This window comes from Hemiscyllium ocellatum, chromosome 10 (genome assembly GCF_020745735.1).
Source record: "Hemiscyllium ocellatum isolate sHemOce1 chromosome 10, sHemOce1.pat.X.cur, whole genome shotgun sequence".
Lineage (NCBI taxonomy): Eukaryota > Metazoa > Chordata > Chondrichthyes > Orectolobiformes > Hemiscylliidae > Hemiscyllium > Hemiscyllium ocellatum.
In genome coordinates, this window is record NC_083410.1 from 41,930,011 (window position 1) to 41,943,787 (window position 13,777).

Consider the following 13,777-nt stretch of genomic DNA (forward strand, 5'->3'; position numbering starts at 1 on the left):
TGATTACACATCCCTGGTCACTCCAACCATTCACAGAAGTTCATACGGGATGTTTAAACTTTGCTTGTGCCTGTATAAAAGCAGGTGTGGCTTCTTTGGTGCTCTGTCTGAATTCTTCACTGAGGAAGTTCTTCTGACTGTTGTCTGGAAAACGAAACTCATTTGATCGATCCAGCAAAGTGCACTGTTTCCTGATTGATTAGAGAAAGGTGGATTTGTTTCATTGCTAATTGGAAGATTTTACCTTGTGTTTCATTTCCCATGTAGCTAATGTCAATTCAGGCTAAACATAGTAAAAGAAAAGTTTAATCAAATTTTTCAATGATAAAACTAAATAAAAGCAAAATACTGCAAACGCTGGGGATCTGAAATTAAAGCAGAACTGCTGGAGAAACTCTGGTCTGACGCTATCCCAGTAGAAAGAAAACAGGGTCATAGATTCATATAGCATGGAAACAGATCCTTTGAACCAATTTGTCCATGTTGATCAGGTATCCTAGACTGAACTAGTCCCATTTGCCTGCATTTGGCCCATATTCTTCTAACTTTTCCTATCCATGTCTTTTTAGGTGTTGTAATGGTACTTGCTTCCACCACTACTTCTGACAGCTCATTCCATTTACGCATTACCCTGTGCGTTTTTAAAAAAAAGTTGCCCCTCGGGTCACTTTTTAAAATCTTTCCCCTCTTACCATAAATCTATGCTCTCTACTTTTGAACTTGCCTACCCTGAGGAAAAGACCTTGGCTATTCACTTTATCTCTGCCCTTTATGATTTTAGAAATCTCTATAAGGTCACAACTCAGCCTCCAGTGCTCTAGAGATAAAGGTCACAGCCTGTCCAGCCTGTCCTTATGCCTCAAACCCACCAGTCTCGATAATATCCTTAAATCTTTATTTGCGCCCTTTCCAGTTTAATAACCCTGTTATAGAAAGGTTATTACCAGAATTGTATGCAGTATTTTAAATATGGCATTACCAATGTTTTGTACAGCCGTAAAATGATATCCCAATTCCTGCATTCAGTGCTCTGACTAATGAAGGTAAGTGTGCCACGTGCCGCCATCACTACCTTGTCTGCCCTTGATGCCACTTTCAAGAAACTAGAATCCAAAATGAAACCTCTTCTTTCTTTAGCTTTTGTTTTTCTTTATGAATGCTGCCAGAGCTGATGAGTTTCTTCAGCATTCTGTGTTCAATAATGATAAAATTAGCCCTTACTGCCGATACAAGTTTAATGGTATTTGTTGCATTTTTTTTTCTTGTTAAGTGAAAGCTTACATTTTTCATGTGAAAGCAATTTAAACTGTCTAGAATATAGCAGATTGTTCAATTAAGTATTGATTGACTGTATTAACAAACGTTGAGCCATTTACATGAAGCACGGCCTTGATTTCCATATTCGGGACCAGATCAGTGTTACAAAATGAGGATTTCATGTTTGAAGAAGCTGTATGTAATTAGGTTTTTTAAGCTAAGTTTTTGGCTCAAATTTATTTAAAACCAACCTCATACCCTCCTGTCTTGATTTAGTCCATATAGTTGCAAAGAATCTCCTTGTGTTTTAATCTACATCCCTGACGGTCATACCAAGGAAATGCCAACATCTGGTTCCAAGGAGAAGAGTAAACATGATGCAGTTAACGTGGTAAGGATAGCTTTGAAAGATAATTGAGCACTTGTAAACAGTAAAGTTTATTTCTAAACCTGACTATAATTTCATGAAGAGCTAACTGCCTCACTTTGATCCTATTTGGAAGAAAATTATCTATTCATTTAAAGCTAATCATAAAAGTTTTTTGTGATTGACTTGACAAAGGTTGTTGTTCACTGTTGCAGGGAGAGATACAAGGAACTGATTTCAGAAATGAAGGATGAAAATCTCAATTTACGCATATAAAAACATAAGAACTAGGAGCAGGAGTAGGCCATCTGGCACTTCGAGCCTGCTCCCCATTCAATAATATCATGGCTGATCTTTTCATGGACTCAGCTCCACTTATCCATGCTCTCACCGTATCACTTAATTCTTAGCTTTAAAAATGTTTACTAAAGTAGCATCAATTACTTCACCACTGGGCAAGGAATTCCATAGATTTATAATCTTCTGGGTGAAGAAGTTTCTTCTCAATTCTGTCCTAAATCTGCTCCCTCTAATTTTGACACTCTGCCCTCTTGTCCTAGTTTCACCTGCCAGTGGAAACATCCTCTTTACTTCTATCTTATCTATAAGGAACTGAATCTGTCAGGACTTTTAAGTCTTCACAAAGCCATTTTTTTTCTTTAATCATGATTGGTAATCTCATTATATGGAAGGATATAGGACAAAAACTGTTTAAATCCCAGTTATGGGTTCATTAGTGTTGTATTTCATTTTCTTCTTTTAGACTGTCTTCTGCATGTGTGACGTATAATAGACTGAAAAGATATGTTTCTGCTAGTTTAGCCAGTTGGATTGCAGACAGTAAAAAGGCATTGAGACTTTTTCCTAATTAACACATTAGTCATGGGGTAGAATTGACCTAAAACAAATCAGCACATATAAAGTTTCTAAGTTTTCTGTTGCTTGTTAACAAGTGATTGCATACAATGTACAGTTTAACAAAGTAACTTAACAATATATTGTAGATTAACTAACATTTCCAAAATATTCTTTTAGATTAAAGCTGACACTGCATCATCCACTACTGTATCATCTCATGTTGACTCCACTGCCTCAAAATGTGACACTCTTGACCTTACTGCACTTTACAACAAAGTAGCTCAACAAGGTGAAGTTGTACGTGAATTAAAGGCAAAGAAAGCATCCAAGGAAGAGGTGGATGCAGCGGTAAAAGTACTTTTGATCTTGAAGGCAGAATATAAACAGCAGAGTGGTACTGAATACAAGCCTGGAAAGCCACCTGCAGCTACTGCTAATCCTGTCTCTGCACCAAAGACCTCCGATTCAACTAATAGGATTCTGTATGACAAGGTTTATCAACAAGGAGAGGTAGTTCGAAAGCTCAAAGTAGATAAAGCCCCACAGGTATTTTATTCTGTCAGTTTTAAAGTCTTTAAGATAATACTATTTATGTATTTTCCTTCAGCTAGTTATAACCTTGAACAGGTGCTTTGTGTGAAATTTTCTTTGAACTGACACACAAAAGGAAGGAGCCTAATTGTTGTGATTTGGGGAAAAAAATACTGAATTACAAATCCATGTGCCATTTGAAGGGCTATTCGAAAGCAGTTGTCCACTTGACCTTGGGTTTATGTCTCTGGAATTCCATTTGCTCTATCATGGAGTGTGGCTGTTGCACACAATGCCAGCATTTGTTGTCCATTGCTAAGGGAGTTCCTGGTGAAATTTGTATGGAAGTGGGAATCAGAAATATGTCGTCTCAGTCTGCCCCCCCCACACTCCTCCTCTGACCCTGCTTCGTGGATAGGGTTTTGAAAAGGTGGAGAAGGTATCAGTGGTGTTTGTCTACTTCAAGAATCATTTGCATCTTGTATTTCATTGTAGTTACAAAGAGATATTCATATATTTCAGAAGCAGTACATCTTAATTTTGCTTACTATTTTACTTATCTTTCTTTCTTTTGTAGGTTAAAGTGGATGAGGCAGTAAAATCACTCCTAGCCTTAAAAATGGAATATAAACAGAAGACTGGTGAAGAGTACAAACCAGGGAAGCCACCTGGTGTACCAGTTGCAGCAGAAAGTCCAACCGTTATCTCCACTGCAGGAGCGAAAGAACTTGATGAGAAAACACTACACAGCAAAGTTGCAGAACAAGGAGATATTGTGCGCAAACTTAAAGCAGAGAAAGTTGCTAAGGTAATAGCTCAAAATTCTTTTGAAGTGGTGCACCAACAAGTTGCTTACGCTTTTCAATAAAGGATGAAAAAATTAGCCACATTATTTCATATCAGATTTTCATGCAAACGTGCACCCACCATTTCTGAAATAGGAGTGAACATGTTTTATGTAGAAAGTTATGAAGGTAGTGGGGTTTATAAGAAAAACAAAAACATTTTAACAATTACAATGAAATTTGGATGCAAAATTCCATTAGAATTCTGAACCTGTATTATTTTGCTGAGAAATATTTCTTCATCCAAGTGCTCGGTAACCTGGTTCCTCGTGAGCTGTTTTCAGCATTAATATTCTGAGAAGACACACGACCAATCTCTGTCAGAACAACTGTGTTGAAATAGACTTCTTGGATTAAGTCAGAGGGACCTGTACCTTGTATCGAACAGACGATCCGATATTAAAAAGTCTCTTATTCCCAGTCTAAACAAATGTAAGATTAAATGCTCCAGTTTTGGATGTCTATGAAATATTGTGCATTTTATTTTCATGCATTGGGAAATTGGTTAACTTCCTTATTAAACTTTTTTTTTCACACTTCTAACCTCATTCTCTCATTAACTTTTTAAGGCAGTGATAGATGCTGCTGTGGCTGTGCTCCTGGACCTGAAGAGCCAATATAAAACTTTAACAGGAGTGGAGTATAAACCAGCTGCAGGTACTGATGATAGGAATAAAAACAGAAAAGAGAAACAAAACGAATCTGAGAAACAGAATAAGTCTGACAAATCAGAGGAACACAAAAAAGATACAGCAAAAGAACAGGAGGGATCAAGCAGTGGAGGTGCAGGTGAAGGCCCAGGACCCAAGAAACAAACAAGGTGAGTATACACAAAGACAAATTCAGCAATGTTGTGCCTCTGAGTTCAAAATGTAGAAAATGAGGATGGCATGGTAGCCCAGTGGTTAGCACTACTGCCTCACAGTGCAAGGGACCTGAGTTCAATTCCACCCTCTGGTGACTGTGCAAACTCCACACAAACATTCTCCCCACGTCTGTGGGTTTCCTTCTGGTGCTCCGGTTTCTTCCCACAGTTCTAAAATGGGCAGATTAGGTGGATAGGCAGTGCACAATTGCCCTTGGTGGCCATGGTCCATCATATCTTAGGTGGATTATCCATGGAGAGTGCAGGATTGCAGGGATAAGGTAGAGAGAAGAGTCTGGGTGGGTTGCTCTTCGGAGAGTTGGTGTGGACTGGTTGAAGAATGGTTTCCCAACTCCAGGGATTCTATGAAAATAGGAACAGGTGTGTACTCCATTTGGGCCTTCAAGCCTTCTCCATTTTGCCAGTGAAGAGTTTGAGTGCTGCAGTCAGAATTCTCTCAATTTGTTGTGTTGTATCAGACCCCAGTTAAAGTTCATGAATTTATGATGTCCCTAGAAGGAACACCTCAAACAGTTAAGCTCTCAGGTGAGGAGGATGAGCTGGTTCCTCCTCTTTATTTACCACTTTGTCCATTGGTTGCAACATGGTTAGCTTCAAATGGATCCCTATACTTGTGGAAGCCTTTCTCCCAGACCAAAATAAGTTTTGCATTAAAAAGAAATTAGTTTAGCCAGGCTTTCTTGAAATAATAGAATGAATTTGTTAATCACTATATGCGTGATTACAGCAGATGCGTGATTACAGCAGATGCGTGATTACAGCAGATTGGGCCCTTGAAGACAGAAACAGGGGAATTTATTATGGGGAACAAAGAAATGGCAGAAGAATTGAATTGGTACTTCAGATCTGTGTTCACTGGGGAAGACACAAGCAATCTCCCTGAGGTAACAGTGGCTGAAGGACCTGAACTTAAAGAAATTTATATTTGCCAGGAATTGGTGTTGGAGAGACTGTAAGGTCTGAAGGTTGATAAGTCTCCAGGATCTGATGGTCTACATCCCAGGGTACTGAAGAACGTGGCTCGAGAAATCGTGGATGCACTGGTGATTATTTTCCAGAGTTCGATAGATTCGGGATCAGTTCCTGCAAATTGGAGGGTGGCTAATGTTGTACCACTTTTTAAGAAAAGTGAGAGAGAGAAAACAGGAAATTATAGACCAGTTAGTCTGACCTCAGTGGTGGGCAAGATGCTAGAGTCTATTATAAAGGATGAAATTACTACACATCTCGATATAACAGGATTGTTCAGTCAGCATGGATGTATGAAAGGGAAATCATGCTTGACTAATCTTCTGAAATTTTTTGAGGATGTAACTCTGAAGATGGACAAGGGAGATCCAGTAGATGTAGTGTACCTGGACTTTTAGAAAGCTTTTGATAAAGTCCCACATAGGAGGTTAGTCAGCAAAATTAGAGTGCATGGTATTGGGGGCAAAGTACTAACTTGGATTGAAAGTTGGTTGGCTGATAGGAAAAAAAGAGTAGTGATAAACGGCTCCATTTCGGAATGACAGACAGTGACCAGTGGGGTTCCGCAGGGATCAGTACTGGAACCGCAGCTTTTTACAATATATGTTAATGATATAGAAGATGGTATTAGCAATAATATTAGCAAATTTGCTGATGATACTAAGCTGCGTGGCAGGGTGAAATGTGATGATGTTAGGAGATTACAGGGTGACCTGGACAAGTTAGGTGAATGGTAAGATGCATGACAGATGCAGTTTAATGTGGATAAATGTATGGTTATCCACTTTGGTGGCAAGAACAGGAAGGCAGATTTCTACCTAATTAGAATCAATTTAGGTAAAGGGGCAGTACAGAGAGATCTGGGGGTTCTTGTACACCAGTCAATGAAGGTAAGCATGTAGGTACAGCAGGTAGTGAAGAAGGCTAATAGCATGCTGGTCTTCATAACAAGAAGGATTGAGTATAGAAGCAAAGAGGTTCTTCTGCAGCTGTACAGGGCCCTGGTGAGACCACACCTGGAGTACTGTGTGCAGTTCTGATCTCCAAATTTGAAGAAAGACATTCTGGCTATTGAGGGAGTGCAGCGTAGGTTCACGAGGTCAATTCCTGAACTGGCGGGATTACCTTACACTGAAAGACTGAAGTGACTGGGCTTGTATACTCTTGAGTTTCGAAGACTGAGAGGGGATCTGATTGAGACATATAAGATTATTAAATGATTGGACACTCTGGAGGCAGGAAACATGTTTCCGCTGATGGGTGAGTGTCGAACAAGACGACACAGCTTCAAAATACGGGGTAGACCATTTAGGACAGATGAGGAGAAACTTCTTCACCGAGAGAGTGGTGGCTGTGTGGAATGCTCTGCCCCAGAGGGCAGTGGAGGCCGAGTCTCTGGATTTATTTAAGAAAGAGTTGGATAGAGCTCTCAAGGGTTGTGGAATCAAGGGTTATGGAGATAAGGCAGGAACAGGATACTGATTAAGGATGATCAGCCATGATCATATTAAAAGGTGGTACAGGCTCAAAGGGCAGAATGGCTACTCCTGCATCTATTGTCTATTGTCTACAGCAGATGCACAGATTAAAAGTGAATCCAACAGGTAAAGGTTTTGAGGAAAAAAAAGATAAATGGATCAGCCTCTGAGCTGTTCATGATGAATGGAAAATTGACCATTGTGGCCGTTGCAGTAGAGATTTCTCCAGTGTTGACTTTTATAGTTGAACAGTCAGTTTTATGATCTTTAGTTTTGCAGAATAGTCAAGATTCTGTGGTTCTAATTTTTAATAGTGATTAAATTCCAACATTTGGGGTGAGAGAGTGTCCTTCTGACTGGTTTCCTTTTGTCTGGTTGCCAGCTCGGCTTCCAACACTTCCAAGTTGAATGACATCTTTACCTGCACCATAGGAATGACTAGAGGAATGGTTTTGGACTATGATCGCAGCAGTGCACTAATACTTGAACCTATACTTTGTCCGTGAATAAGTGGGGGCCAAAGGGCTCTTGTGTCCCTACCTCTGAACCCGAAGTTCCAGCTCCCCTACATCCAGAAGTGTAAATTAATATCTCAGATTAGAAAATATCTAGGTGGTGAACCAGAAATTAGTTTGAGTAATGTAATTGCCCCTTTTCTTCACATACCCGTAGCCAAATCAGTTATGTCCTTGAGTGCTTTGAAGCATCTTCTTTGCTTTATGTTGCAATGTTTTCCTTTACCGAAAAAATACCATGCCTCCTGCTTTATGTCCCTTTCTATCTTTTCTGAACACCCCGTAACCAGGAATATTTAACACTCTGATCTGCATTTCCTAATCAGGTCTCATTATCACAATTCCACATGGTAACTGCCCAATCTTATTTACTATAATCCATGAATTCCCTTATTAATTATTAGTGACTTAGACTTCATTGCTTTCTCCCTTCAACTCCACCTTTTTAACTTTTTTCTTTCTTCATGTTATCTGCTTCTTCTAGCATTTCATGAATTCTGGTATCACTTGCTAATATTCTATTTTGGCACTCACACCCCAATTTAGAATCATAGAATCCCTACAGCTTGGAAGCAGGCCATTTGACCCAACAAGTCCACGCTGACCCTTTAAAGAGGCCACCCCACCCCCACACCCAACCCAACCCAATCCCTGTCACCCTAAATTTCCCATGTCAAATCCACCTAACTTGTGGGCAATTTAGCATGGCAAATCCACCTAACTTGTACATTTTGGACTGTGGGAGGAAACCCACACAGACACTGGAAGAACATGAAAGCTCCACACAGTTTCCCCAGGGTGGAAGTGGACCCAGGTGTCTGGCATTATGAGGCAGCAGTTACCAGAAAAGAGCCTGGAAGAAACAGAGTCCCAATGCTGTTCAGATACAGTCCATTAGACTTGTACAGGTGCCACCTTCCCCAGAGCCAGACCCATTGTCTCATCAATCTGAAGTCTTCTGTCCTGTACCATCCTTCCAGCCATTTGTGTTATCTTCCTACTTTTGGACTTACTTACTCGTAGCATTGAGAATAATCCAGAAATTATTACTTTAGCAGTTCTGCTAATTTTCTATCTAACTCTGCAAATTGTGATTGTAGCACCATTTTCCTACTGGTGATATTAGAACCAATGTGGACTGAGACTTCTGGCTGTTGGCATCCCCTGCCCGCAGAAATGTCCTGTAACCTTTCGTGACATCTTTAATTCTAGCTCCACCAAGGCAACAATTCAATTTGGAGTCACAATGATGGGTGCAGACATGTCTGTCTATTCCTCTAATAAGTCAGATATGTTTATTACTTTCAGTTCCACTGCTCTTCTGAGACTATAAACATAAAATATAAAGTGTAGAGTTGGTTCAGTTATTAAGTATATGCTTTTATGTATTAATTCAAAATGATATGGTCTTTGTAGATTGGGCATTGAAGCAAGAAAAGAAGAGAATCTAGCAGACTGGTATTCACAAGTAAGTGTTTTCTAAAAATGCCTTCTTAAATAATTTGTATTTGAATTATTGTAGTAAAACATATTTATTTCCATTTAGCTATGATTTGGCATGTTTGTAGCACTCTTGACCCTTTACATCTATGCTTACGTGCCTAGGAAAGTAATCACCTTCATTTCTCTGTTCTGTTACTGACGCTAACCTGCAGCTCTCTGAACTGATCGTGTTTCTGTCTGATCCAACACTAATATCATCATCAAACCTGTTAATAAGGATAATGCTGTTGCCTGGTAGGCAAATGCTGGCAAATGGGTCTAGTTTAATTTAGGACATCAGGTTGGCATGGATGAATTGGACCAAAGGGTCTGTTTCTGTGATGTACTGACATCTACTTAGTACAGGCCACGTGTCAGCTCTGTGGTATATCCTCCTACTTGAATGTGACACCTTCGCCAAATGTCACAGCTATCATGTCCAAAACCGTTGACCTCATCTCCTCTGTTGCGGCCTTCAACCTTACAGTGCCCCATCATGAAAAATCCCTTCAGCCTCCAAGATCCATAACCAAGACAGCCTTGGTAGGCACGTTGTTTCAGTCTGGTTTCCTGAGTCTCACCATTTCCTTTGTGCAGCCCCTCTGCCTTTGCAACCTGCAGCAGGTCAGGTTGGGCTGTCCACTTTTTTTTTTCCTTGAAAGACATTCAGTTAGCCTCCATCCATCACTACGATCCTCCTCCACCTGACAGAATATGTTCTTTTTTGAATTGGACTGACTACCTTTTGGTGTTTCTGATTTTGGTCAGTAATGGGAAAAGGGCTGTCTTGGAAATAAAGTATTGTTGAAGGGTTACTGGACTTTTTTTTTAAAAGCAAGTTATTTGACTCTCATCATAATTGCTGTTCATACAATTATTGTTTCAAGCAGTAGGGAGAGCCTAGTTACAAATAAGCTGTCAAAATGGGAATTTGGCTGGCATCAAGTAGCTGATTGATCTGTGAAATAGTATCCAGTTATCCTCGACGAAGGATCGTCTGCTATCAAATATGTAGTTAGCTCCAAGATACTTGAACGTCTTGCGGAGTGTGATTGTTCTGGTGAGAAGCCATCACACCTCTGAAAGGGGATGAACTGATTTTGCTCTGCAGTTAAAAGAGCATCTCCAGCCTGACGCTAGCCAGTTTGTTTCCCTTCTTCAGTTGCTGTAAGCTGTGATTATTGATAAATCACAGATCTTTGTAAGTATGAACCAGTCACCTGTGTCTTCTGCAAACAAAGGAAATTAAATGGAGAAGAAAGATTGACAAGCAGTGTTCTGATCAGCAAAAAGATCATCTTGGCAAACCCTGTGAACAGGGACCATTGAACTGCTTACCTAGTCTTGCCCTCCAATCCATGTTGCTTGTGTGTGTTTTTTTTCATATTGGCACGCATGCAGAGGGGGTGTGATACTAGTTACTTGAATGTTATGGCTGTGACCAGGAACATTCATAAATATTATCGGCAAGTTTTAATTAAATGGATAGAAAGGTGACCAAGTGTTCAGTTCCCAGCAAACGGAAACCTCCTTCTGTTGATTGTTGGCTGCATAATGGGATACCTGGTATTAGGGACTTTACTGTGTTTATAATAAATACAGTAAACATGTTCCTGTTACATATAGAAACAAAGTCTATAGTTTGTCAAATTGGATCTAAAAGGCAGACATTTTGAGATATTATGTGTACTTTTTAAAGTCTTTAACTTTGTGACAACTCCAGCAATAGCAGTGTGTGATTTTCAGAATGTTCCCCCATTGAGATGTAACAGAATAACCTCTCGTTCAACTCCATTCATGTTCTCAAATAAAAGATTGCTGTGAGTGCCTGATTGTCTGTGTCTGTGTCTGTGTCTGAGCTGAGTCAGCCATTTTATAGTTATGCAGAATATTCATTGTTCTAGCCCTATTTGGGGCCCTTCCCTTCACTACATTTCCAGTCTATTGATTACTCCTTATTGGTGCTGTTCCCTAAATGGGAAAATGACATTAAGTTGGCTTCCAGTTTCAATTCTGGATCTTCACATGGCCCCTCTCCTTCAGTGGCTTGACTGTCTGTCTGTCTTTGTTTCTGACATTAAGTTATCAAAGCCCATTGTCTCCCATAGCTGCCTGGGCTGAATACACTTCCTTAGACCCCACTTGGTTTAAAAGCATTGTTTGATTTTTGTTTAAAATTCCAATTTCTCCATTTCCTCCACAACAGTTTGAACAAATATTACCTTCCATACAAATGATCTTTGTCTTCCTTTTTCTTCAGCCAGACAGGTGTGTGGGTTGTGTGTATGTGCACACCCCGCACAACACACACACACTTGATTGTGTCCTTTCTACTTCACACACTTCTGCTTGCACTGCCTTCCTTCCTTCTCAGAATTGTAATAAGATTATCCTTATCCTGATATGCCACCCTGCTGGTCATCATATTCAGTGGGTCACCTTCCAGTGAGGTGCCATTACCAAACACATCATACCTTTCAACAGGCTGAAGGTATTATTCCCTCCAACCTGGTTTATGTAGAAGGCCTGGTTCCCTTCCTATGGCATCTTTCTGTGGGAATGCAGGAAGTTCACCATCTCCCTTAAGTTCTCCTCCACACAACTATGGGACAAATTCCACCTTGCTGTTATGCAATTCTGTTGCTACTGATTGCAATCTCCCAATATGTCAACAAGCTTTCCAAGCAGTTGTCACATTAAAAGATTTTTACAGATTCGCGAACAGGAGACAAAGGGCAGTAAAACAAAATATTTTTTAAAATCTTTTGCATTGGGCACATTGGACCTTGAAACTAAAACATGGGAAGTAGAAACTATAATATTTGAAGAAATGTATTTTGAATAATTTTGCTTCAAGACTCCAGAATGCATCATTTAGCAGTCTTGATGTGGAGGTGCTGGTTTTGGACTGGGGTGGATAAGGTCCGAAGTCAAATGACACTAGGTTATAGTCCAACAGATTTATTTGAAATCACAAGCTTTCAAAGCATTGCCCTTTCATCACCTGACGAAGGGGCAATGCTCTGAAAGCTTGTGATTTCAAATAAACCTGTTGGACTATAACCTGGTGTCATTGACTTCTGACCTCATTTTAATAGCACTGCAAGATTTGATTTTGTTTTCCCCCAGAGTTGGTTATGTCAGTCATTAAATTACCTTTTAATCATATTGTTATTTTAAAAAAAAGTTACATTCATTGAACAGGATGCAACTTTGTAATTTAAAATCATGACATGGGAGTGTGAAAGTTGTAATTCTTGGCCAGTTCGTGATTGCTGGTTCTTGTGGAGACTGGGGGGGATGGTCCACTGTGCAACCTATGGATTGGGCCCTGTATTACAGATTGCAACTTAAATTCCAAGTTAATCTGCACATGACAACCATTTTCTGTATTATCATTAGATTTTGCACTTTTTCTTGCCTATCTTTCCACCTACCCAAGGATCCTCATTTTTTTTTTGGTATTCTGGTTTCATGATGGAAACCATGAAGTATAAAGCTCACAAAAGTGGGAGAAGTCACATATGCTTAATTTTCAATTTTGTTGCCTGGCAGTAGCCCAGCAGAGCAGGTAGTCTGTTGTAAAATGGTGGCAGAACTGGGCACTGCAGATGCTGGAGATTAGAGCCAAGATTAGAGTGGTGCTGGAAACGCACAGCAGGTCAGGCAGCATCCGAGGAGCAGGAAAATTGACGTTTCGTGGTACCTATCTTTAATTTCCATTTCATTGATGTTAATGGAAGACCAGTTTGATAGTTTATAGTGTGGAAAGTCTGATCTTCTGGGTTAAAATCCAGGTTGTGAAGTTAATCTTTAGCACCTGTGAATTTGTAAATCATTAATTGTCATAGCTGTTGTCTACCACACACACACATTTTGTTACTAATGTATGTATAAATCTGTCATTGAGGAAAGCTTTGAGCTGAGATTTGAAAATAGAGCTCTGCAATGAAAGACAAGTGATGCAAGTGATCAAAGACAGCATCTACACCCAGATCGCTAGCCTCAATTGCCATTTTGAAAAGTCAAGAAAAATCAGGGCAGCCAACACTGATTCATTTATAGATTGGCTTTCTCAAATGCTGCTTGGCATTTTGCTGACCATACCAGTTTTACTTGTTGCTTTAACAAATTTGTTAAAAGTACAGTTATCATACTGAAATTACAAACAAAGTATGGAGGTACATAGATACATATTCTGGTTCATAGATCATGAAAAGCCAGGCCATTAGTTAATGCACATAGCACAAGTGATTAGAAGGTCAAATGGAACACTTGTTTATAGCTAGCAGAATGGACGATAATCAGGCTGGGTTGGTTTGCCATGGGAAAAGCAGGATTATAGGGATATGGTAAGGAGGATACATTTAGATGTTATTTAGAGGGTCGGGGTGGACTCTGTGCCAAATGGCCTGCTTCCATACTATAGAAATACAAATAGAGTCATAGAGATGTACAGCACAGAAACAGACACTTCGGTCCAACCTGTCCATGCCGACCAGATATCCTAACCCAATCTTGTCCCATCTGCCAGCACCCGCTCCATATCCCTCCAAGCCCTTCCTATTCATAATTCTATGAAACACAGT

At 39.9% G+C, this 13,777-nt stretch overlaps 1 protein-coding gene across 1 annotated transcript in view; it reads left to right on the forward strand.

The window, feature by feature from the left end:
* Positions 1–13,777, forward strand: part of eprs1 (glutamyl-prolyl-tRNA synthetase 1) — a 90,987-nt gene that overhangs the window by 59,595 nt on the left and 17,615 nt on the right. Inside the window, exons 17-21 of the mRNA XM_060831451.1 lie at positions 1,534–1,648; positions 2,660–3,028; positions 3,591–3,821; positions 4,428–4,678; positions 9,123–9,174. Of these exons, the coding sequence (XP_060687434.1) occupies positions 1,534–1,648; positions 2,660–3,028; positions 3,591–3,821; positions 4,428–4,678; positions 9,123–9,174 (1,018 nt within the window). The remainder of the gene's footprint in view (positions 1–1,533; positions 1,649–2,659; positions 3,029–3,590; positions 3,822–4,427; positions 4,679–9,122; positions 9,175–13,777) is intronic.